Genomic DNA, 25,414 nt, shown 5'->3' on the forward strand with positions numbered 1-25,414 from the left:
GTTTCCTGATTTTTCTCCTTTCATCATTCTCTGTCATACCCGCCACTCTGCACTGGCACCAGCTGGGAGGGAGCGTGGGGGAGGGAGCCAGGCTTATCAGGCGGGGACCACAGGAACTGAGCTGAGCTGAGCTGAGACAGGCAGCACCCTCCCTCTGCGCCCTCCAGCCCTGCCCATCCTTCTGCCTTCCAGAGCGACATCATATTCCAGGACTTCGAGAAACTTAAGTCGCGGCCAGCTCACCTGGGGGTTTTTCTGCGGTACATCTTCTCTCAGGCGGACCCCAGTCCCCTGGTAAGTCGCAGGTGTCTGTCTCAATTGAATGCCTGCTTGTGCTTGGCCTCTGTCCCTGCGCTCTCGATATGGTCAGCCAGATCCATGGGCACGACCCAGCATCACGAAGACAAGACAAAATAGAAAAGAAGGGGCAACCTAGGTGAAATGGATTCTTGCTGCTAGCTGTATCGATAGCACAGGGAAGAGGAGGGAGGGCTAGACTAAGAAGGCTGTCATTCTGAGTCTGCTTGGAAGAGATGGTCTTTCTGGGTTTTTTGAATGAAGGTGGATACAGATGAATCGTGGGGGGTTTAAAGAGCAGCCCTTGTAAATATACAGTGTTGCCACAAGAAAGCTTGGCAGACAGGCAAGGTGATAAAATGTCTTCAGTCTGAAGGTGATGACAAAGAGGATCGATCATGAAGGGTGGAGATCAGGGTCCCTGGCGACAGTGCTTTGAGCCAGCAGCCTTACCAGGTTCTGTCATTCTGCTCAGCTGCTCATAAAGGAAGGAAGAGGAAGGAGAGAGACTGGTGTCGTGTTCTCCAGAATAAGCTTCTTGCCCTTGGCATGCACTGCCGTCTTTCCTTTCTGGGGCTGTCTCTGTTAGAAGCCAGAGTCAGCATCCGTCTGCTCAGCAGGTGTTCCATGAACACCCATGTGTACGTCCCGAGCACTCATATCTCAGGAGTGTTCCTGAGGGAAGATGAGGTACAACACAGAGAAACACAGGCCCTTAGCAACAACAGATGAACAAGTACGAGACAGAATGTCACATGTGGAGAGGAGTCAGAGTAGGGGAGTGATCGTGTTGGAGGAGGCGTGTGCACACCAAGGGCTGGGAATAATCAACCACAGGTTTCTGAAACACTCTCAGCCAGGGCTTCTCAACCTCATCACCACTGACCTTTGGGGTGCTGGCGTGTGCATTGCAGGATCTTAGCTGCATCACCGTACTGCACCCACTAGATGCCAGTAGCAGATGTAACAGTCAAAAATGCTGCCAGACATTACTAGGTGTCTCCTGGAGGGCAGAATACTCCGGGTTGAGAATCACCACTCTAACCCATTCTCTCTCTCCTAGCTTTTTTACTTGTGTGCAGAAGTTTATCAGCAAACAAACCCCAAGGATTCCCGAAGCTTGGGAAAAGACATCTGGAATATTTTCCTAGAGAAAAATGCGGTAAGGCAGTCATAAATTGGACTACAGTTTGGTTATATTGTTTCGACCACTCAGAAGCAGAGAGAAAACTAAGCAAAGCATTCAGGCCAAATTTAGACAGGTTCTTAAAGAGGATTCCTGGGTTCTGCTCCTAGCTGTAGTCTCTGAAGTTTGATCTCCTCTTGTACCTCTTTTGTTCCACATGTGGCAAGGTAGAATGCACATTGCCTCCCTCTGAAATGTTTAGAGAAGAAAAGAACTTGCATCATGTGCTAATTGGTTTCCTCTGGATCAGTGCCCTGGTTTCCTTCAACTCTCCTTGCCTTGCTCATCCCTGGGATAAAGACATCAGATGATAGAAATCAGTGAGCCAAGAGGCGAGCCCAGATTGCTGAAGCTCTGCCTAACTTGCTCTTAATGCCCAAAGGCAGAGTTCAGAGGGAGGGGACCCCAGAGCGTCTGGGGCAGATGAGCACTCTGCCTCTGGACGTAGCTCCCAGGGATGTGTTGGGGTTACCTGGTGGCAGTGCCCTGGCCTGCAGAGGGCAGTTCCCATCTTGGACTTTCTAATCTGATCAACTAAAGTAATTCCAAAATGACTTGGTTCATCTGGCAGTAAGCTACTAAGACTAATGAGATTGGGAAATAAACTGTTTTTCCTCAAGATTTTTATTTTTGTTCCCTTCAGCGGGTCTTGAGTAAGGAGGTTAGAGCTGCCAGTTGTTCCCTGTTGGTTGTTAGGGAACCGCACGAGGATCGAGTTGTCAGGCACTTGTAGAGCAGAGCCAGGCAGCGCACTCATGGGAAGACTTGGTAATAGAGGCCAGCTCTCCTTTGGGAGTGAAAGAAACGGGAGGCTGTCAAATCGCCTCATAAATATTTCTCCCTTGTGGCTAAACTGGTCCCAGGTCACTTTTTTGGCCCTTTCCGTTCTCTGCACCCTGATGTCCCTGAAACAAGAGTGGGAAGAGGACAGGGGCCACCGTAGAGTGTGGCCCTAGCTTGCCTTGCCAGCTCAGAGTCCGCTTCTCACATCGCTAGCCTAGAATTCAGTTGCCGGGAGGTGAGGAGGGCGTGGTGGTGCAGGGAGAGGGGAGCGCAGGTGATGTTCTGGAGCCCCTCCTGCCCTGCGTGGCACCGCCCACCTCCGCTCGGGCGAGTGTGTAGACCTCACCACTTCTGCCCCCACCTTCTGTCTTTCAGCCTCTGAGAGTGAAGGTCCCAGAAATGCTGCAGGCAGAAATTGGTAAGTTGGCTCCTTGGTCAGTTCGTGTCCTTTTGGGTCCATCTGGTGCTGGGCCCTCAGGATGGGGCATGGGGAAGGGAGGGAACACACACAGTCCCTGCCTCGGGCAGCTGTTCTCAGATTGGAGGAAACAGGGACAGTTCCTCCTCTCAGTAGTCCATGGACACGCACAAATAGAGGACACACCCTGCCTGGGAACTTGTCATGGGGAGTCACGACTTCATCAGGAGACCAAGGTCTTTTCTCCCAGCCTTCCCCGTGACCTGTCTGAGCCTCAGTTGGCTCAACTGTTCCAAGAGGAAATTGGATTACTAGACCTGGTCACTCATCAGGATCCCTTGGGGAATTCTTTCTTAAAAACACAGAAACCAGGGCCTCACTCCACCCCACCTGCAGTCAGAACCCTGGAGTGTTTTTGTTCTTTTGTTTTGCTTTGGTTGAGTTCCTTAAGTAACACGGTGAGGAGCCAGTGCACGAGCTGGTTGCTCTGCTGCCTCCTCACTCAAGTCTGCGTAGAAGAGCTGAGGGAGGCAGTGTGGAGAGGATGTCAGTCTGAGAGGCGAATCCCAGGAGCTTTCTAGAGGGTAGGAGTTTGAAGCCGCCCTCAAAAAGAGGCACTTTCCAGGCCCGGGTGACAGGAAGCTTGTGGGCACAGGCAGAGGGCGAATGCAGGGACAGGAAAGGCACCGTCCAGCTTCTGGTGGGGAGCTGGGGCATCCTTGCTTTTTCAGCTTTGCGAGCTGGGCCTGGGCCCATGGGGGAAGACTGGGCCTCTTCGAGGTTTGCACTAGATGTCAGAGCACAGCGTCTAGACACATCCAAAGATGAGCTTTAATGGTTCCCCACTTACTGAGTGTAGAACACCCCGAAAATACTTTTGTCCTTGAGGCTTGGACATCAGGACTCCGGTCCTGAGTTGAGAAGAGACCTGGTAGGTCCAGGCCTCCCTTGCCTTAGTCAGCAGGAGAATAGAACACCAGCTTGCCCTCTGGGACCACAGTGGGTAAGAGACTTGGAGATCCTGAGCTGATATAACCTCCTGCTCCGCACCGCCCCTCCCCGTGCTGTCTTCCCTCTGCCCCACCACAGACCTGCGCCTGCGAAGCAGTGAGGATGTGCGCGCAGCTCTCTGTGAGGCTCAGGAGGCAGCCATGCCCGAGATCCAGGAGCAGATCCACGACTACAGGTGTCCGGCGCCCGCCCTCCTGCTCCCTCCCTGCCTCCTCGCCCCTTTTCTTTCCCCTGGTGTGTGTGTGTGTGCGCACCTCACTCCCTGTCCAGTGTTGAACGTTGGTATACATTTGTTTCTCTCTCTGTGTGTCTGGCTCAGAACAAAGCGCACCCTGGGGCTGGGCAGCCTATACGGTGAAAACGACCTGCTGGAGCTGGATGGGGACCCTCTCCGTGAGCGCCAGGTGGCCGAGAAGCAGCTGGCTGCCCTAGGAGATATCCTGTGAGTCTCCAGTACACTCCCACCCCAGACATGCTGCACAGATTGATGTGGTCCATGGGTCTGTTCCCCAGCCTCTCCCCCTCTTCCGTTTCTTGCCTGACCCGTCTTCCCCTGGAAGATGGGGAGAGTCCCACCCTTCTGCTTCATGTCCCAGGCTGGGGCTCCTGGCAGTAATCCAGTGGTTGTGACAAACCACAGGCTCCAGGAACGCAGGGAGCTTTCTGCTCCCTTCGGAGCCTCTCCCTGACGGTTCTCCCTTCTTGCTTGAAGGTCATATCTGGCACTGAGTGTGAGAGCTACACTGTGACTCTCCGGGGGATGAAGTTCCTTCAGGAGGCGGATGGCTCATGGGAAATTGAACCATTCTTAACTAAGTACACCAGAGTGCTGACCTAACTGAACTTAGGCACTTCTGGAACACCTGCTGTGGCTGTCTCTTTCCAGTCCTGGTTTCTGAGCATGCCCCAGGCTCCTGGAATGACTCTGTGGGGATGCTCGCAGGCATAGACGTAGGTTTTCACCCCGCTGCTGCTGCTCCACTCAGCAGCTGTGTGGCTTGTTCTGTTTTGGTCGCACCATGGGCACGCAGGGTCTTCATTCCTCGATCAGGGATCTACCCTGTGGCCCCGGCAGTGGAAGTGCTGAATCTTAACAGCTGGACCGTCAGGGCATTCTGAGTAGTTGTCTGACCTTGATCAAGCCATTTCATCCACCTTGAAAGTGAAAGTTTTAGTCATTCAGTTGAGTCCTACCCTTTGAGACTCATGGGCTGTAGCCCGCCAGGATCCTCTGTCCATGGGTATTCTCCAGGCCAGAATACTAGAGTGGGTAGCGATGCCCTTCTCCAGGGGGTCTTCCCAACCCAGGGGTCAAACCCCAGTCGCCTGCATTACAGACAGATTACTTAGTGTCTGAGCCACCAGGTCTCATCTAAAATGACAAAGTTGGGCTAGATGATCTCTGCTGATATTTCAGTTCAGCAAATATTCGTGGAGTCCCCACTGGTGCGAAGCACTGTCGAGGCTCCTGGGATACATCAGTAAACAAACAGCAGTGCTTCTGGAGCTTATGCTGTTGTGGGAAGAGGATGCAGTGTATAATAAGTAAGCTGTACCTAGTGCAGGCTGAGGGAGGTCAGGAGCACCTAAGCCAGTGGGTTACGATTTCAAATAAAGCCTGATCCAGGAAGAAAACGGGGACGTCCTCCTTGGAAACGTCTTGGGGGACGAGCACCCCAGGCAGAGGGAACAGCCAGGGCATATTTGAGGAACAGTAGGAGGTGAGTGTGGCCAGAGCAGATTGAGAAACTCAGTGCTGACGTCAGAGGTAACTGGAGGTACAGCCTCACAGAGCCTGTTGTAACTCCTTTGGTTTTTCTCTTGTCAGTGAACAAGGAGCCACAGGAGCGTGAGACTCGAGTGTGGGTGGAGGGTGGTGAGAGAGCATGGAGGGGTTCCAAACAGGGAGGTCAGCCTCTGTAGCTCACACAGTAGGGCTCAGGCTGGAGCCTTGGTGATGGGGACTGTAGAAAGAGGTCAGCTCAAGGGTGTTTTGACTGTAGAACCAACAGGAGAAATTTCCTAAAAAATGATGTATAGGATGTGAGAGGAAGAAAAACCAGGGGAGACTGTAGTTCTTGCCTAACCAACTGAAAGGACAAAGGAGCCATCAGCTGAGTTAGGGACCGCTGTTTGGGGGAAAGTTTGGTGGCAGAAAGTCAGGGGGCTCAGGCTTGCAAGTGTCAGAAATCTCAGGTCTTTGCAGACATCAGACTGGAGATTTGAATAGGCAGCTGAGTGTATGAACCTGGCGTTTGACAAGAGGTCTGGGTTGGAGATGAGACTAGATGAGGCCCCATGGGGTGGGCACAGTCTAGGAACAACCCTTGGGCCTCAGCCTGAGTCTTTCTGGGCCTTCGTTTCCCAAACCACAGCCAGGTGGTGGCCGCCACCCTAGTGACCCAGGGGCGGAGGCAGAACGCAGCCCAGCCTGTTCTGAGATCGTCGGCACCACAGAATTGCATGAAATGATTACTGACAGCACAGGTACCCTACTTACAGCGGCTCCTGTTTAAAAGAATGAAGCCTTTGCCTCATTAAATGGATGTATAATACTGACTCATGGGTTATTTTGAGTGTAAATATTATACATGTAAATAGCTTAGAATAGTGCCTGGCCCATAGTGAGCACACAGATACTAGTTGCTGTTGTCATTTCTCTCTTGTAAATGGGTCCTGTGAATCAAGTGTCAAGGTATTATCTCTGCTTCCTCACCTTCTTTCCTCTTGCCTCAGTGCCAGCCCAACCCTTCTAATTTAGTCCTAGGTAGACACAAAGAGGAGCCTCTTCCTCTGTAATAGCTGCAGAGGCTGAAACAGACACCAAGCAAGAGGCTGTTTGCCACAGTCCCCGTTCCTTATAGCCAGAAGGATACCATCATCACTATCACTTTGCTGAGTCCCTCAGAGGAGTGAGAACCCCCACCTTCTGAGCCCCAGGCTGGCTCCAGAGCTGAGAACAGGGGTCTGAGTCTGACCTTTCATCAACCTGCTCCCTCCCAGACACCCTCCCTTCCTCTAGGAAAGGACTTACCCTCCTCCCAGTCTTGCACAGGCGGACGAGCCTCTGTCTTTGCAGTCTGAGTCATTTGTTCTCTCTTTTGTTCCAGGTCCAAATACGAGGAAGACAGGAGGTGAGTGAGTCTGTATGGTTTCAAGGTGGAAGGAGTGGGACTGAGCTACTGGGCGGTGCATCTCTGCCAAGGACAGGGGACTTCCTAGCGTCAGAGCTTAGTTTCCACGTGTCTGTGTCACATAACACAGGGGGGTCACAGGTCCAGGCCTGACTGCCAGGAACGTGGGCCTGCTCCTCAGTGTGAGGACACCAAGCTGCCAGCACCCCCGTTCCTGGCCTCCTCTTTTCCACCCACATCAGCCCTGGCTCTGCCTCCACTTCTTTCCCGTAAACCGCCGAAAGAGGGAGCGGTGATAGGATCAGCCCGCGTTAGCAGTACCTACAGAGGGGAGCTGGGGTACTCCGTTGGCACTTCTTTTTTCCCTTGCAGCCTTTGTTTCTCAGCAGCCAGTGTTAGAATGAGTATGCATTCCTTGAGCATACATACACACATTTCATAAGGGAGAGAAGATAGGGATAGAAGTCTTGTTTCAGAGAGGAGGAAAGCCAGGGCTGAAGCATTTGCTTCATCGAATCTACAACGTGGATAATCTGTCTACTGCACTGAGAGACAAATACATTTTTAAACACAGAACTCTGGACAGTTTCATTTCTGGCAGTTGGAAGCAACCTGACAGATCCTTTCTATTCTTTACTCCTTGTACTTGGGGTGGGTGGTGGCAAAGGCAGCTTACCTGGACTTGCCGGGGCCAGGTGGCTTTTCTTCCCGTCCCTCTGCCATCCCAGCCCTGAGTACATGCCTGAGGACCTTAGCTGTGGGCTTCCACCGTCCTCCAGGCATGCCTGTGGCTTATTTGCTTTTGTTTTGATGAACTGATACGTCCTTCCACTGCCCACTCTCCCTTGGTTGGAAAGAGTTCTGCATAGGAAAAGAATTCTGACTTCTTCTGGGTGTCATGCACGGCAAAACACCACCGCCACCCCACACTCACACTCACCCTGCCTGCAGAGTCCCAGCCCTTCCACCGGCTTCCAATTCACCACCTGCTCCTCTCTTACAGCGGCCCCATGGGCTTCGCCCTCAATACCTACATGAGCCATGCGGGCATCCGTCTTCGAGAAACACGGCCTCCCAACACGGCTGAAAAGGCCCAGTCCGCTCCTGACAAAGACAAGTGGCTACCCTTCTTCCCGAAAACCAAGAAGGTGACGGAGCTCCCGAGACAGGACCATCTCTTGGCGAGATCCCTGCACTGAGGCAGCCGGGAGAGCCCTCTCCAGTTGCCTGGCTCGTCCTGCTGCCTTTGGACATGGAGTCATTGAGAATCGCCAGACTAGATCCCTCTCTCCCTCCCTCCAGTCCCTGGCCAGAAGCAAATGTGCTAGTTAGGGTACAAGCATGAGTCTTCCACCAGCTGCTTGTTTAGGGCCAATCTTAAGGGAAGTGGCCAGGTGATCAGTGCCCAGTCTGGCTCCCGAGGCCTTCTACAAACCCTAGTGTTTCTTGTCTCAGCAGAGCAGCAATTCCAAGAAAGACAAGGATGCCTTGGAGGACAAGAAGCGAAACCCCATTCTCAAGTACATCGGGAAGCCCAAAACCTCTTCCCAGAGCAGTGAGTATTCGGGGAGCAAAGCCTTGGGCAGGGGCCTCTGGCCCTTCAAGGCCAGCATGTTAGCACAGGGCCTTCCTGTGCTCTGGGAGCCAGAGGCCTGAACTCCAAGGTCAGCTTCCTCTCGGTGCTCCTGCATCCTTGCCACACCCAGCACGGGCTCCTGAGGTGCAGGGAACTGCTCCAGAGCCACGGAGGTCGTGCCGGTGCCTAGGTCTAGGAGCTCAGAGATACTGAATAGCCATGCAGAGGGGTATCCCTGCCTTGGAAAGACTGCCCTGTTGACAGTCAGGGCCTCCTTCATCTTCACCCATGGACTTGTCTGTCCTCCTGAGGGCCTGTGTGTTGGGAGCAATTATAGGCCCTTGATGGAGGGTTTCAATGACTGTTAAGCTGAACTGAGTGGAAAGAGGGCAGGTTTGGGACCCAGAGGCTCCCTCATGCCATCAGAAACCCAAACCTCCATGGATCCTGTCACCGATCTCTTCCCAACTGTGTGTCGTTTGTCTGGACGCTGCTGCTGGCGCTCCCAGTTATTATGTTAAGATCCCCATGTTAGTCTTGGAAATCTGGGAAGGACCGTGGTGCAGGCCTCCTGCCTTTCCTGAAATCGCTGCCTGAAGAAGGCAGGGAGGAGGGGCCTCTACTGGGTCAGTCCTGGTTTTTGCCACTACCTTTCATTTTCCCAGCTTGATGTAATTTTTATTTTGACTCTTGAAACATTAATTCAATTTTTCATGGTTTGCTTTTGTTTTTGTTTGTTTTCTTTTAGCATTTTATATCCCCTTGTCCCCTGTGGAAGGTAAAAGGACCATTTTATTTGGGTTTTTCTTTTCATTAGCATTGAGTTTCCATTTTCCAAGTCCTGTCTGCCCTCCTTCCCCTCTCCTTCATCTTCTCCCATTCTGCCCATCCTTCCTCCCTTTCCGCACTCCATTGCTCTTGTGTGTGGCTCCATGCTGCTAAAGCTCCCCAGGACAAGCCCCTGCCAGGGCCTCCTGCCCTCATGCTGGGGACAGGAGTCTGCTGCCTGATGCAGGGTGGGAGGGGCCGGGCCGCTGCCCCCCCAGGTACAGCTCTTCCTGGCGGTGCTGGCAGAGGCCAGCTCCTGGGCCCTCCGGGATGTTCTGTGACCTGAGTCTCTCGTTCTGTCACCTCCCTGTGGGCGGCTCCAAAAGCCCAGGCTCTGTGTAAGTGAGGGGAACTCTCACACTGAAATGTCCTGCACAAGCTCCCCAGGTTTTCGTTTTCATTCGCTGTAATAAAATCCTCATTTTTTGAATGTTATGTGGGTTTTTTTTGTTTGTTTGTTTTTAGCTAATAGTGGGTCTTCAGCAGTTCACCTTGAGGTATTTTAATTTCTGTCACCTCCTTCGCATAAGCCCTTCTGTGCAGCACTTGCATCTCTTCTGACTCTTTAAAACTTTGCCAGTGTTGCTGCAACATTTAAAAAGCATGACTTTAATGTATGTATATTAGAGGACCTAATATCTTCTAAAATCTGTGTATTTTTAAAAATAAATACAGATATAATTGGCATTAACCCAAAGAAACTTAGAACCTGGAGCCAGACAGGTTCCTTTCCCATCCGTGAAGTCCATATGCTTAGATTTAATTAAGTGATTAATAATCTCTAGGTTCGATAGTAAATCAAAGGGAATAAGAGCAGTGAGATGCAATCAGAAGTTTAATCAATTGCTAGAATTCACTTTATATAAAATGACGATTTAGAATAATGATTTTCAAAGTTATTTTTAAAGTTGAATCCCTAGCCTTGTTATGCTATTTTAAACAATAAAAGTAAAGAATTATTGGGACAGGGGGAGGGGGGAGTCTGTAAAACAATGGAAAAAATGAAAGAATGGCCTTGAAACCCAGACTTTTATTTCTTAGCACATACTTCCTCCCATCCACCCTCCTTGAGGTGGGCATGAGATAAGCATCATGCCTAAGACCTGCCCCGGCTGCTTGCTTTGAGTCAGCCTGAGAGGGGCCAGGAACACCCAGGGTGGAGTTGCTGATCCCAGGAGCAGGATAAGGATGCTGGGTATTCACCATCTCTTTGAGTCAGATCTTTCTATTGTCATCTCATGATTTGATCTGATGTTCTCAAGTTCCCAGGACATCAGACAAATCTGTATGTGCATCTAAAACCAAACACCCACCAAAGCTAGAAAACCTCATTTACTGAGAAACTTGCCATTTATGATCATCAGCTATTAGCCTGGTTTATTAGTTAATGTATCTGATTGTTAGTGACATATAATTCACTTTTACTTTGTTTCATTGTTATTCAAAGAATGGAGGAAGGAGAGCAAAGGCTGCTGGTAAAAACCTTGCTCTTTTCAAAAATGCATTCCTTTCGATGTGTTTTTTCCCCTGTTACTTTGGGTTATTCAGTTATACCAAATCTCAGGGCCACACCTGTTCCTTGTCTGGGGTGTAAGCTAGATTGTAACTATATCCCAAGAACTGGGCCTTTTCCAGGTGGCCCAGGGGAGGGGGAACAATGTGCTCTGCCCGAAGTTGCAGTGTTCTAGGACGTTCCCAGGCTCCCGCATCATCCCCCAGCCAGGGATGCTCTGGGCTGTGGCTGCACAGCTGCCCCTGGCTCCTGCAGTTGCCCCAGGGCCCAGGTGCACATTCATTCTGGGACAGGCAGCTCTGACTGTAACCTCCAAAATGAGAGTGATGGCAACAGCCTCGACTCCTACCACATACACACAGCCACCTATTCTGCAGTTTCAGAAAAGCGTTACCTCTCTAAAGGGTGTGGAATGGTGAGCTTTGAAGAGCCCAGTTAAATGTTTTCCTGTTTCTTCTGGCTTGGCAATTTTCTTATGAATCTCAGGTTTAGATCCACAGGGAGATTTAGATTTGTGTGTGTCGATGGCAGAGTCTCTGGTTAGCACAGATAGGGTCAGGGCCTGGTGCCCAGGGATATTTGTCTTGCCTTCTGCATCCCACTTATCCTTCCTGTTGGTCCAGGCAGAGTGGCATCTTTAGCCCATCTCTTGTTCTGACAGCCTGGACCTGGAGCTTAGCAAATCCGCTTTGAAGATGGGAGCCACTGAGCCCCGAGCCTGAGCTTTCTTCTCCAGGGTCTCCATGTGGTAACACCACCTATGCCTTTTTACTCTAACCTGCCCTCTCTACTTGGAACACAGACAGCTCTCTTTTGTCTTAGCTTTGAATGCCAGAGCGTGACATCTGTCCTTCTAAGACCCACTCCCCACCCACCACTGGTAATGAAGTGTCTGATTCTTTAATGATGCAGATGAAGAGGCAGGGGTGGAGGCAGAAAGAACAGGAAGGCAAGTCGAGGAAAAACACAATGGCGAACTCTAAAAGTGGTATAAATTTAAAAAGTGCTTGGTATAATTTGGCAACCTGGCCAAATTACAGGTAGATGTGTTTTTGGTCTTCCTGGATATTTTTTAAGCCTGTATATGGCTCTTGGGAAAAACCTAGAAATCTAGTAACGATTCTCAAGTGTGAGAGTCATTGTAATAAAGAATGTGCAAACCAAAAGAATATGCAGCGCAAATGTATTTCCAAAGCCTCTCACTTTGCACCTGAAGAAAGAGTAGCCCCAGAAAGGTGGAGGGGCTGCGCGTGCCACACCCCACAGTGGAAGAACCAGAACTCGAACCGTGTCTCCTGACTCTCAACCCCATACTGTTCTCATTCATGCTTACTCATCACTGTCTTCTGGGCTCGAGGGGAGTGAGGGCCCTGAGGAGTCGTCCCTGAACCGAAAGCAGAGTATCTTTCATTATCTTTCTGCTTCCAGTCAAACCCGGCAACGTGAGGAACATCATTCAGCACTTTGAGAACAACCAGCAGTATGACGCCCCGGAACCCGGGACACAGCGCCTCTCAACAGGAAGCTTTCCCGAGGACCTGCTGGAGAGCAACAGGTAACAGTGGCTGGACGGGGCCTGCTGGCTGCCCAGAGAGGGGAGCACTGGCAGGGTCGGAGCAGGGCTCAGTGCCAGCTACTTTAACCCGCATTGTACTGTAAGGCTCCCGCTATAGTGCCCTCTCCCTCTCCCCCATCCTTCCTGCCTGGGTGTCTTCAGAAGAAGACATACTGTGTGCTGGTGGTCAGGCCAGCAGGCGAGAGAGCAGGGCCCCTGACCTTGTGGCAGGAATCATGTGCCTTTAAAATTCCTTTGGATTCACTCCCTGGCCACTCAGCAGCCTCCACGCTAAGAATGAGCTAGATTGGGTTATAAAGCAACCAGTCAGGAAACCCTAAATGACACAGCTAGAGAAGAGTCCAGGTTAGGGGGTGGGGGTGTGGAGGGGGCTGGCGAAGGGAAATCTTGGAAAATAAGGAAGTTGGGTTAAGACAGTCTTTGGTGCCCATGAAGAAGAGAGCTAAAGATGAGGTTCTGTTGGGGGCTATAAAGGCAGATAGCATAATGGGCATCAGATATCCACCTCACCAAAGAGATACAAAAGCCATTGATTCAAAATGAACTGTTCTTCTAGAAGAAGAAGGGGAGCGGAGGCTGTAGTATTGCTCACATTCTCCATCTTTGGCTGGGTTCTGGGAACCCTTCTCTAGCATTGACACGTACTATTGGACTTGCTCTTGACTGACGTGACAACCGTCAAGTTAGGTCTGCCATTCTACAGCCAGCACTTAAAGTAAAAACTGCCTGGAGTCAGAAACATCCTTGCACCTTCCTTAAGTCACACTTGAGGTATAATGTGGTCTGTGTGTACAAAACTAGTTCTTGTGTACGCTGCTGAGCTGCACTATACACAGGCCCAAAGGCATGAATCAGCCTGCACAATCAAACCATTCATTTTACCCCTAAAATAACTCGCTATCAAAATGCCTGCTTGTGTGCAGGGCCACTCCGTTCTGTTTATACTAAGCCTCTATAAGCTTAATATATGTTAAAAGGTTTTGCCATAGTGAGAATTAACAAAGATTTAGGCAAAATAAAGGTTAGATTTGTGGCGGGGTCAGAGCTGAGATCCCCTGGAGAAAGAAGCAGCAGCCCCCTCCAGTATTCTTGCCTGGGGAAGTCCCCTGGACAGAGGGGCCTGGTGGGCTACAGTCCGTGGGGTTGCAAAGAGTCAGAAAAAACTTAACAACTAAACAACAAAGCAACAAGAGAGGTTGAGTTCTAATACTATTGAGTAAATTAAGTATACAAATTATATGATTGCTGAGGTAAGTGTGATCTTATAGATGTATCAAATATACAATTATAAGATATATTGTCAGCACTTTGAGGAAATATTTGAGACCATTTGTCAACGTAATCTTAAAGTTGTTAGGTAAATTTGCCCTGAGACATGGGTGAGGATCCTAAATCCGCTCTTAGCAGAAGCGTTTAGATTTGACGATTATAAATTCACTGACAGTCTTGGAAGAAATGACATCAGCAGCATAGTGTGTCAGAGGTTTTTGTAGAAACTAAACAGGTATAAGAAGCCCCCAATCCTAGACAGCAGTAACCTAGGAACTTTTGGCTAGAGAAGGGTTGTATGCCTTCCTTCTTCTTGGGCTCGTCGCTCACTTCTGGGTACTTGAAAGAAGCCCCAGGAACCTCACTGCACAAGGTTTGATGAGATGCTCAAGCGACCCATTGTGGGGCACCGGCGCAAGTGTTTTGAGGTAGTCTGTGTTGTTCTGACAGGCTTCAAGGAGTGAGTTCAGTAGGGGATCAGCTGACAGGATGGGTTCTGACCCTGCAGGCAAACCGTGGGGACCCAGAGGGGAGCGGCATTTGGATCCTGTGGCAGTTCAGAGAGACTTGATGAATGGGGACCAAGCCATTTATTTGGCTCCTTCTCTGCGGCAGTCTGCTGAGCTATTAACTCTCCAGACTCCCCAGGCCTCCTGCGGTCCTAGATGCAGAGCAGGAAATAGATTAGCAATAATATCAGCAAAGAACCAGCCCAGCAGGGCCATGGGGGGAGGCGCCATCCTGGGGCAGCTAGGGGTCAGAGATGCCAGCTGTCACCGGGCTGATGCACTGCAGGACTTGGAGAAGAGCAGCACCCAGTCGCCAGCATCTCAAGCCCCACAGACACTCAGTGACCAAGAATGGCAGGCCAGGCAGCAGGTTTCTGCCCATCAGTAAGCATGCCCCTGAAGGACCCTTCCAAGCTGCTCCGCTCTGAGAGGGCTGGAAGCCTAGAAAGGATGCTCTCAGGATAAGAACAGAGGAAATCCACAATCCACATCACAACTGGAGGCATGGGAATTCAGATAGACTTCTCTGACAGTATGGAGAATGCTAGAGAGTATGTGCAGGGGCTGCTTGTACTTCCCTCTTAGAAGCAGAGTCCACGGTGGGCACCGGCCCATTCCAGAGCAGAGGGCCAGGTGGGCCGGCCAGGAGATGGTGGGGGCAGGGAGTGTAGGGCCTCATGGTTCCTGGTGTTAGCCTTTGGTGTCCACAGCAGCCTGATGGGGTCTCAGGGTCTTTGGCATCCAGATACCCCACAAGTCTGCTTCTATTAAGTCCCAGATTTTAGCTTCTTTTGGGGATCCCTTTCTGATCAGTCAGGAGGAAGATGAAGGCTTCCCTGGTGGCTCAGTGGTAAAGTATCTGCCTGCCAGTGCAGGAGACACGGGTTCGATCCCTGCTCTGGGAAGATCCTACATGCGGTGGAGCAGCTAAGCCCGCGGGGCAACCACTGTTGAGCCTTAAAAAGAAAGAGGAAGATGAGAGGCTCTGTCCATCGAGCCTCGCTGGGGAGAGGAAGGAGTCTGTAGTAAAAGCGGTTTGTCACTGAGCAGCGTTTGCCACCGGGAGTTTGGGTGCACTGGGTCTGGTGTTTGGAATGGAAGCCTACAGAGCAGAGGCAGGCCCTGAGAGGGTAGCAGGTCAGAGCTGGTCAGAGGTGAGACCCCACATCTCTTGCTGTTTCCACCCAGTTCACGCTCAGAGATTCGCCTGGGCCGCTCTGAGAGCCTGAAGGGCCGGGAGGAGATGAAGCGGTCCCGGAAGGCGGAGAACGTGCCCCGCTCTCGCAGCGACGTGGACATGGACGCCGCCGCGGAGGCCGCCCGCCTCCACCAGTCAGCCTCCTCGTCTGCCTCCAGCCTTTCCACCAGGTGGGCGAGGCTCGGGGTGGGCTTCGCCCACTGGTGTCTTGGGGGCCAGGCAGCAGAGGGTGGCTGAGAGTTGACATTCTCTCCACAGGTCTCTTGAGAACCCAACCCCTCCCTTCACCCCCAAAATGGGCCGCAGGTGAGTGATGGGTGTAGCAGCGTCTCTGTTTGGTGTCCCTGACCCAGCCGTGCCTTCTGCTGGCCTGTTGGTGGTGCAGCTCCTCTTCCTGGCCCCCTGGTTTCCCAGGGCCCAGGACAAGCAGGTTGGGCAGGAGAGTGGGGGACACACCCCATGTTTGACCTCTTCCTCCGTGTGGCACTGAGCCACCACCTCTTTTCCCCCAGGAGTATCGAGTCCCCCAACTTGGGGTTCGGCACAGACGCTCTCCTCCCTAACCTGCTAGAAGACGATCTGGGCCAGCTGTCTGACCTGGAGCCAGAGCCAGACGCCCAGAACTGGCAGCACACAGTGGGCAAGGACGTGGTGGCCAGGCTGAGCCAAAGGGAGATTGACCGGCAGGAGGTCATCAATGGTGAGACCAGCTGCCTCTCCCTATTTCCACGCTGACTCATATGGTAACCGGTGCAGAGCACCTCGGACACAAAGGGTGGTAGAGAAGAGAGGGTGGGGCCTTAGGGGCACAGCCAGCCCATGCTGTGATTCCTGTGAGGACCACCTGCATCCTGGCCTTCAGGAGAGGTCCCAGTATATCCTTGCTGACGGCTGTCCCGCTGTCTCTCTGGCCCTCCCTATCCCTGCACCTGCTCAGAGCTGTTCGTGACCGAGGCGTCCCATCTGCGCACACTCCGGGTCCTTGACCTGATCTTCTACCAGCGGATGAAGAAGGAGAGCCTGCTGCCCCGTGAGGAGCTGGCCCGGCTCTTCCCCAACCTGCCCGAGCTCATCGAGATCCACAGTGAGGAGCCCCCCGCCCACCCCCACCCCTGGCCAGCCTTCAGATTTCTGCCCACATGCCAGGACCCCCGAGCACATAGCCCCTGCCTCTCCTCTTTGGTGGGAGAACCTGATGCCCAGCCTGAAGCCAGCATTCCAACTCCCCCACGAGTGAAGTGGCTCCCAGACCCTGCCTGGACGGCACGACCCTCAGAGCCCTCTTCCCCCCGTCACCAAGGGCCTGGCCACGCAGCTCAACCCCAGGCGCTTCTGTCTTCTCTCCTTGCCCCAGATTCCTGGTGTGAAGCTATGAGGAAGCTCCGGGAGGAGGGCCCCATTATCAAAGAAGTCAGTGACCTCATGCTGGCTCGGGTATGGCTGCCCAGGCCCCAGGGAGGCCTTGGAGGAAGCGGGGGAGAGGTTCCGGGCAGGGGTGTGAGGTGGGCTATGTGGTGTCTGTTCTCCCTATCAGTTCGACGGCCCTGCCCGGGAGGAGCTCCAGGAGGTGGCCGCGCAGTTCTGCTCCTATCAGTCCATCGCCCTGGAGCTGATCAAGACCAGGCAGCGCAAGGAGAGCCGGTTCCAGCTCTTCATGCAGGTACGCTTGGCCTCTGCTTGTCGCCGCCGAAACCAGCCAGTCCTGTCTTAGTTCAGTGAGGCTGAGGGGGAGAGTTTGCCAGGTCGACCCATGATCTCCCAGACTGCCCTGCTGGCCCCCAGCTCCAGGCACCCTGGCCTCCTCTCTCTACCAGGGTCGGTGACCAGCAATTCTGCTCCATCCACACCGTCCCTGGCCCCCTCTTCAGAAACACTGACATAGAATTGCTCTCAAGACAGAGACACCAGACTTGCCATCAGATGGCCCCGCTCACCTACTAGTGCCTGTATTTACTCAGATGGATCTCAGGTTTTTTTGTCTATAAAGTAGGAATAATCCTTGCTTTACGTGGTTTGACCATATCCCTTTCTTGGGCTGTTGTCTTCCTGCCCCCCACCCCCGCCCCCAGCTTTTTCCTAAATATCAAAGCAAGAAGCTGCCACCACCATTTCTGAGTGACTCTTCTGGAATTAGGACCTATTGAGCATCCGTCCCATCCTGTGGGTCCTGAGCCCACAAGCCAGCTCCTAACCCAGGCTGCCGTCTTCCTCTGTGCGCCCTTCCATGTAGGAGGCCGAGAGCCACCCTCAGTGCCGGCGACTGCAGCTGCGGGACCTCATCGTCTCCGAGATGCAGCGGCTCACCAAGTACCCACTGCTGCTGGAGAGCATCATCAAGCACACGGAGGGTAAGGGCCCATGGGCGCCTGGCCCGCAGCCCGGCTCTGGCACAGACCTGCTCTGTGGCCTTAGCAAGTCACTTGACCTCTCTGGTCTTGAGGGTCTCCATCCTTGTGTTCTTACGGTCAGTCTCAGAGAAGATGACCATTGTAACGTGCTTTGGCAATAAATAAGGTGCTCAGCACAGGAGGAGGTACAGGCTGCTGCCGGCCTGTGTGGGGTCTCTGTGCAGATGAGAGTGAGGCCTCTTGGGAGTGAGGCCTCTGATGATGTGGGCTTGGCACACACGGCAGCTTGGCTCCTCTGAGGGGCGTGGTCCTGCACCAGAGGTTGTGACTGGACTTTAGTCCCGTTCATGCCTCCTGCTGGACATCTCTGGGGGCGTTGCCATGCACAAAAGATACAGCTGTGCCTGGTGAGTTACTCCAGAGGAGTAGGGGACCAAGCTGAATAGGGAGTATAGCCCCAGGTCGTCACTGTCCCTGGGATCCCGAGCACCTTTCACCACCCTCAAGTTGGAGACGTTGGCATTAGCGTGGAGAAGTGGGAAGGACCCACAACCTGCTGTTCTTAGAGGGAGGCACCATCGCTCCCTCGGTCCCCATCCGTGTCCCCACACCTGTAGAGCCAGTTGCAGCTAGGCAGGAATTCCCAAGAGCCATCAGTGTCTGCAGAGCAGAGGTCTGAAGCCTATGGATCCTCAGAATATGTCATCCTTACGTTTGAGGTCCAAGTTGGGCAGGGTGGCATATCTCCACCATCCCCGTGACGTGTGACTAGCTGGCCCCGGTGGCCCACTAACGTGTGTCGGTAGCCAGCTCCTGGTAGGCTCTGGCAGACTCGTCTGGCAGGAGCCCTAAAAACCCCTTGTTACCCCATGGGCAGGCGGCACCTCCGAGCATGAGAAACTCTGCCGGGCCCGGGACCAGTGCCGTGAAATTCTCAAGTATGTGAACGAAGCGGTAAAGCAGACAGAGAACCGGCACCGTCTGGAAGGCTACCAGAAGCGCCTGGACACCACCTCCCTGGAGAGGGCCAGCAACCCCCTGGCAGCAGAGTTCAAGGTCGGGGCCCCACAGGCACACACACTTCTCGGGCCTCCTCAGGAACAGCAGGACCTGGAGAGTACTGGGGGGACGAGACCTGTGCCCATTTGTAAAAGGATGTGTGATGAGAGCCCTGGAGTTACACAGCACCGGTTACTCTTGTCACCTTGTCCCTAGACAGACAAGGGCAAACAGTCTGACTACAGAGGCTGGGTGTGAGAACTCAGCCTGGGAGAGCAGGAGGTGGGAATAGACTCAAGGTAACAGTGAAGGCCATGTGGGAGGAAACAAAGGTGAAGGCATGGGCAGGACCCCCATAGGAGGATCAGCAGCGTGTGGTAGGGGGTAGGGAGACCCCCACCAGGGCCACCAGTGTAACCCCCGGCACAGCACGCAGCCTGTGACCTTGCAGTTGCCTTTTTACTTGTCTGCATCCCCCACAAGAGTGTGAGGGCAAGGGACTAGTTCTTGTTCACACCACCGATGCCCAGCACCTTAGCATAGAGTCTAGGTTTTCAGATGCTTGTTGAATGAATGGTGTCTCTTTAACAGAGTTTGGATCTTACAACCAGAAAGATGATCCACGAGGGGCCTCTGACCTGGAGGATCAGCAAGGATAAGACCTTGGGTAAGCGCCAGGGGCCTGGGGCCAAGAGGGAATCTAGGGCATCACCCGGGCTCTTCCTCTCTGGATCATCAGCCCTGTACCTGGCGCGCTTAAGGGCAGTAAGGTAGCTGGGAGGCAGCTCCAAAGACCACTGGGGTTGAGAGCTCAGGGCACCTTGAGCACAGCATAGGGAGGGAGGACCAAAAACTAAGCAGATTACCAGACTCCAGGGCTTCGCAGACCCTGAGGACGACCATCCAGGAGCCTCTGGTATCCCAGGTGTTGGTGAGGGCTGAGCAGGCAGCGGGGAACCCCTCACCAGCACCACCCTCCTCCAGACCTCCACGTGCTGCTGCTGGAGGATCTCCTGGTGCTGCTGCAGAAGCAGGACGAGAAGCTGCTGCTCAAGTGCCACAGCAAGATGGCCGTGGGCTCCTCAGACAGCAAGCAGACCTTCAGCCCTGTGCTCAAGCTCAACGCTGTGCTTGTCCGCTCGGTGGCCACAGGTACCCACAAGGAGACGGCCTCAGCTGGCCCAGGTCCCAGGCCATGCGCCCTGGTACTCACGTCCAGTGAGCGCTGGGTGATGAACTTACTGTCCTGCCTGTGTGACTTTCCTTCTACCCTGACTCATCTAAGCAGGAAGGTGTGGTTCAGTATGGGGTAGGATGGGGATGAAGGTGGACAGCGTGGTGCAGGCAGGATGGGATGTGAGCACCAAGGGTGGCCTGAGGATGAGGAAGCAGAACTGGGCAGAGACGAGTAGGACACGCCTTCCTGCTGCAGGAGGGACAGGCAGAGTTCACACCCACAGGCCAGAGCCCAGCCCCGTGCTCGGAGCACGTTGGTGGGAAGCGGAGCAGGTACAAGAAGAGCCCTGGGCTCGCTTTCCTCAGCTGTAGCGTGGGGAGTGATGCAATGCCTGTCTCTTGGGGGAGGTGGAAAGGGAGGATGGGTGTGATGTGGTTTTATAACCCTCAGCCTTCACTGTGAGGAAAGCGGGAGGCAACGACTATGAAAGTGGCATTAGAGGAACCAGAATGGCCTCTGTCCTTCTGTAAGTGGAACCCAATGACCTAGGTCCAACTAGTGCTGCGTTCTCCATCTAGTTGAGGGTCAGGGTTTCAAGTCCACACTTTGTCACCCAACCCAGGCTGCAGTCATGCCTCTGCCACCCCCAGTACAGACCCTTCTCCTTCTGTCTTCTGCACAGATAAACGGGCCTTCTTCATCATCTGTACTTCTGAGTTGGGCCCACCTCAGATCTACGAGCTGGTGGCTTTGACATCATCAGACAAGAACACGTGAGGATTGCTGGGAAGCGGGGCAGTCCCGCGTAACTGCCATCCCCGTGGGACCAGGGCGGTGTGTGAGGACTTGGACAGTGAGACCAGGACTGGGCCCAGAGTGGTTAGAGGATGGGGCCTTGACACAGAAGAGGGAGATAAGACAGACGCAGAGAGGCTTTTGGGATCGCCATCCCTGACCCCATGAGCGGCCTGTCTGAGGAAGGAGGCGCCACCAGCAGCCTTCCAGCCAGCCCGCTGCGCCTCCTTTCTCTAGCCCCCTCCCTTCCCTTGGGTGGTTCTTCTCTTTCTCTATCAAGTGTTTTAAATGCCCGCATTCTTCAGAGGTGTTTGCCTCCAGAACTCTCATCTCCACCCCACGGCATCCACCCACACATGTTCCTGACAGTAGCCAGCCTCAGTAGTAGCCTGTCTGACCCAGAGGCCAGAGACAGCTTGGGTCAGACAGTTTCTCGGGGCTTTCATCTGTGACTGCGGATGGCGCTGCCTCTTGGGAGTTACATTGAGAGAGAAAAGAATGCAGAGCGCAGAGCCTAACAGTGTTGGTGTTCAGCAGTTGGTAGCTGCGAGTAACATAAACCCGCCCCAAGTGGGGCAGCTAGTCAGAACTGCATGGGCGGCGGGCCCCCGGCTGGGCAGAGGGTCCTCAGGGAAGGTTCTGGCAAAGGGCCTCGGAGCTCTAACTCAGGGTTGGTAGGGGAGACGCTGCTCCTCTGTCCTCTTGTCGCCACCAGACCTCTCTTTTCCTGCCGAGCAACAGGTGGATGGAGCTTTTAGAAGAGGCTGTTCGGAACGCCACCAGGCTCCCCGGAGCTGCCCCGACACCCATCCACCCCCCGCCCCAAGGCCCCCAGGAGCCAGCCGACCGGAGCCCCACACCCAGCAGGTGCGCAGCCCTCCAGGCCCGCTCACCATCCCCACCCCAAGCCGCTCATGTGCTGCTTCTGAGCACTTCATCCCTGGGCTGGACAGCCTCAGCTGCCAGGTGTTAGCGGGCAGGCAGAGTAAGGCACGCCTGCACCTGCACCTTCTGTCCCTGCCTGGCCTTCCCCCCATTGCCCTGCTCAGACTGTGCCTGAATTGTCGGGGTGAGGGGGCAGAATGCACCCACCCTGCTCTCCAGGTTGCTCACCAGACAGCAGGTCTGAAATCTAAGCCACTGCCTTCTTGGGCCCTGCTCCTGCATTGCCCATGTGAACTCGGGCGGCCAGAGTGGAATTTCGTGACATGGCCACCTCCCAGCTGGCAGAGAGCCAGAATTCCAGGCAGGCGGGCCTCTCTCACCGTGGCGGTTTCTCCCCGCAGGGCAGGACCGGATGACTCCGAGGTGTTCCGTGGTGAAGCGGAGCCTGAGGCAGCCCCAGGAGGTAAGTCCCTGAGCTGTCTCTGGGGGGGCCTGACCCAGCTCGCTCTCTGTAGGCACAGGTAAGGAGGTGGCTGGGGTGGTGGGAGAGAGCTATAAAGGGCCATAAGAACAGAGAAAAGCAGGAGGAGGAAGGAGGGCTGGAAGAGGAAAGAACAGGCTCAAGTGAACAGAGCTTCCCCCTGAGGAGGAAGAGGGGGCAGTCGGGTAGAGTCTGGCGGCCCCTAATGGAGAACGGGATATTCTTAGAGATGTGCTGTGGCCAGTAGGGGAATCCTGAGGGTGGGGGTGGGGAGTGGCGCCCAGAGGGCTGAAGATACAGTCAGTAGCATGGGGTCGACAGGGGCACGAGGGTCCCCAACAGAACTCTTGTTGAGTTTTTAGTGTGAAGTAACTTACCACCTCAAGTTTAGGGAGGACTCTCCGTGAGCAGGCTCCCTGGCTGGGTCTGTCTTCGCTTTCCTTCCGCTGGAATGCCTCTCTTAACTCCCGCCCCACTTTAAGTCTTCGTGCAGATAGATTGTCAGCTTTGCACCAAGTGCCTTCGTTGACCACTCGGCTTAATACCAGCATTCCTGATCTCCCATACCCCCGCGTATGCTTTTTTCTTTCCTATCGCACTTCTTAGCTAATTTATGTCGTTAATTTACTTATTTTCTTTTTCTCTATGTTCGTCAGTTAGAATTTAAGTTCCACAGGGCAGGGATCTCTGTTTTTTTTCTACTGATGTGTGCCAGGAGCCTGGGACAGTGCCTGGCCATGATTGAGGCTCAGTAAACACTGTGGAATGAATCGGCCAGTGTTCCCAGCACCTTGAGCCCGAAGCTGGACCTGGGATCAACCCGTACATGCCCTCCCTCTTTCCCTGCTTGACACTGTCCTCCCATCCGAAACAGGCATGGGATGCCAGCAGAGGGTCCAAGGGAAGCACTCGGCCCTGCTGGCAGATGCTGAGCAGGAGGGCAGCATGGAGGAAGAGGAGCTGGGAGCGCTGCCTCACTCTTCTGCCTCGCTGGACAGCGAGCACAGGGGAAGCAGGACGAGGGACCCCATCCTCCTGCCCCTCCCAGGCCCTCTGTTCATGGAAGGACTCGCCGACGCAGCCCTGGAGGACGGTGAGTGCCTCCTGGCCCTGGCTGTCAGCCCACAGTGCCCCAGCGGCTTGGCCAGTGTCAACAGGCAGGTACCCCACTCGGCCTGCTCAGAGGCTCTCCCTGAGTTGTGCTCGAGGAGAGAAGGATACAGGGAGACCGTTGTTGTTCCTGTCCCCCCACCCCAGCCTTCAGCCCACCCCTCAGCTGGTTGGCCAAGGTCCCCCAGCTCCACCCTGTGACTGCAGAGGCAGTGTCACCGGTGGGGGTGGGGGGGCGGTGGGAGAAGGGAGCAGCAGCCCCCCACCTCCTCTGCACCCACCCCCGCCATGGCCAGGTGTGCGGTCCTGTGTCCAGGAAGCCGCCCCCCCGTTTCCCCTCCAGTGGAGAACCTGCGGCACCTGATCCTATGGAGCCTGCTGCCTGGTCACCCCACGGACCCACGAGCCGCTGGGGAGCCCAAGGACGACCTGACCCCTACACCCTCCATCAGCAGCATCACTTCACACCCCTGGGACCCAGGCTCCCCGGGGCGAGCTCCTGCTGGGGCTGAAGGGGACAAGGCCCCACTCTCGGGGCCAGAGTGGAGCCAGCCAGGGCAGGAGGACATGGCTTTGCGTTCTCTGGAACAACTGCCCCCAAGGACCAGGAATTCTGGGATCTGGGAATCTTCCGAGCTAGACAAGAATCCAGAGGAAGAAGCTTCAAGCACAGAGGGCACAGGAAGTTACAAAGTTGTAAGAAAAGGTAAAGTAAGTTGGGGTGTCCCCTGGGGGGGCACATGGCCAGCTTTGCTAGGGAAGCATTGAGTCTTCCAGCTGGCTGCTTCCCCCCGCCCCTGTCTGGAAGCCATGTGTGCAGAGGTTTGTCCCTATCCTGGGCAAGATGACATGTTGACATCATGTAAAGGCTTTGGGGTCAGACAGCCAAGGTACAGGGTCCTAGCTTCATTACTTAATACCCCTGTGACCCTGGGAGAAATTCTAAAGCCCCTCTGGACTTCATTCGTTATGAGGATATCACTGTGGCACAAGTCAGCTGCCAGTAAGTTTCTGCTAGCGTTCTTTACTGCTCTCGCAGTCCTAAGGAGAAGTGGGGTTCTTCTCAAGGTCTTCATCCCCAGAAAGACACAGGCAGAGGGCTCCAGCTGGTGGCTCTAGAGAGCAGCAGGGAAGCACTGATGTGTGAGGCAGAGGCGGGGTGGGTCTGGAGGCAGAGCCAAGAAGAGGGGCTGCAGGACAAGGCTGGGGAGCCGTGTGAGACTGAGGGCCTCTGGTGAATGAGCAGGGAGCTAGGCGGCCCTGGTTTTAAGACGAGAAAAGCCAGGACTGGCTGGGACGGGGGTCAGGGCAGGTTTGTCTGGCCAGAGCCCAGACGACAGAGGGGAGAGTCAGCTGAGGAGAGGGCAGCCTGGTCTGAGGAGTGCAGCGGGGGAGGAAGGGAAGTGCAGGGTGCTCTTGAGGGGTGGGGGGCGTCCACACCAGTGCCAGGGGTCTCCTTTCCTCCCCCAGTGCCCAGCTCTGCCTCCTTTTCCAGGAGCATTTTTCTCTCCACCTGCCCGAGGTCTGCGCTCTTTCCTGGGTTTCTGGGACCTGACCTTCCTTCTCTCTCCTCTGGTGAATTGGCGAATTGGTGGAGCAGTTCTCTGTAGCTCCGCGGGGTATAATCATGTGTGATCTTGTGTTTACTTTGTTCTTCCCTTTTTCTTTTTCTTCACCCCCCACCCCGCCCCACCCCATACCCGCCTCTTCTTTCTCCCTCTCCTTCCTGCTCCGTCTCCCTTCCCTTTCCTTCTCTCTCGGTCTCTGCTCTCCCTGGTGGTGGTGTTGGTGCAGCGGAGGTGGCAGGCAGCAAGGTGGTCCCTGCACTACCAGAGAGTGGCCAGTCAGGGCCTGAGCCACCCGAAGCGGAAGGCGGAGCAAAGGCTGCGGGTAACGAACCTCTCCTTGGAGCCAGAGGCAGGCAGGGCTGGAATGGGAGCCCTTGAGGGCAGCGCTGGGCTCCCGGGGTTAGACCCCTGCCTGCAGTCACGTGGACAGGCACCACTATACTCACTCCCTCAGCTGTCTGGAATCAGGGAGAGTAGGCTATGGGCCTCAAGATGGGGGCCAGACCTGTGCCAGCCCCTCTCCAAGAGCTGCACAGGCCCCTTTCAGAGCAGCAGAGTGAGGCAGCTGTGCTGAGTCACAGGAGGTGGGGGAGGTGAGCGCAGTGTCCTTAGCCTGACCTTCTGAGCCACCTCTCCCCCAACACCAACCACCACACCAGTCAGCATCACTGTGGAAAAGGGCTTGCAAGGCCTTCCAGGCTCCTGGACATTTACCTATGCTGACTGTCCTGTCAGGGACCCTTGGCATCTTTC

General features: G+C 54.3%; 1 protein-coding gene across 7 annotated transcripts in view; it reads left to right on the forward strand.

The window, feature by feature from the left end:
• ARHGEF11 (Rho guanine nucleotide exchange factor 11) overlaps positions 1–25,414 on the forward strand; it is a 111,259-nt gene that overhangs the window by 83,139 nt on the left and 2,706 nt on the right. For 2 of the 7 annotated variants that reach the window (XM_040230209.1, XM_040230214.1), the window contains 26 exons: positions 193–294; positions 1,361–1,459; positions 2,642–2,684; positions 3,774–3,870; positions 4,015–4,137; positions 6,806–6,829; positions 7,833–7,977; positions 8,288–8,384; positions 9,154–9,183; positions 12,175–12,301; positions 15,289–15,468; positions 15,557–15,604; positions 15,811–15,998; positions 16,236–16,382; positions 16,653–16,732; positions 16,833–16,958; positions 17,529–17,646; positions 18,524–18,702; positions 19,237–19,312; positions 19,630–19,797; positions 20,505–20,595; positions 21,359–21,484; positions 21,904–21,965; positions 22,858–23,076; positions 23,437–23,799; positions 24,888–24,983. In XM_040230209.1, coding sequence (XP_040086143.1) covers positions 193–294; positions 1,361–1,459; positions 2,642–2,684; positions 3,774–3,870; positions 4,015–4,137; positions 6,806–6,829; positions 7,833–7,977; positions 8,288–8,384; positions 9,154–9,183; positions 12,175–12,301; positions 15,289–15,468; positions 15,557–15,604; positions 15,811–15,998; positions 16,236–16,382; positions 16,653–16,732; positions 16,833–16,958; positions 17,529–17,646; positions 18,524–18,702; positions 19,237–19,312; positions 19,630–19,797; positions 20,505–20,595; positions 21,359–21,484; positions 21,904–21,965; positions 22,858–23,076; positions 23,437–23,799; positions 24,888–24,983 — 3,154 coding nt within the window. Of the gene's footprint in view, positions 1–192; positions 295–1,360; positions 1,460–2,641; positions 2,685–3,773; positions 3,871–4,014; positions 4,138–6,805; positions 6,830–7,832; positions 7,978–8,284; positions 8,385–9,153; positions 9,184–12,174; positions 12,302–15,288; positions 15,469–15,556; positions 15,605–15,810; positions 15,999–16,235; positions 16,383–16,652; positions 16,733–16,832; positions 16,959–17,528; positions 17,647–18,523; positions 18,703–19,236; positions 19,313–19,629; positions 19,798–20,504; positions 20,596–21,358; positions 21,485–21,903; positions 21,966–22,857; positions 23,077–23,436; positions 23,800–24,887; positions 24,984–25,414 lie in introns of all 7 variants that reach the window. The other 5 variants (XM_040230213.1, XM_040230215.1, XM_040230212.1 and 2 more) reach the window with 3 other exon arrangements.

Source organism: Oryx dammah, unplaced genomic scaffold, assembly GCF_014754425.2.
Source record: "Oryx dammah isolate SB20612 unplaced genomic scaffold, SCBI_Odam_1.1 HiC_scaffold_28, whole genome shotgun sequence".
Lineage (NCBI taxonomy): Eukaryota > Metazoa > Chordata > Mammalia > Artiodactyla > Bovidae > Oryx > Oryx dammah.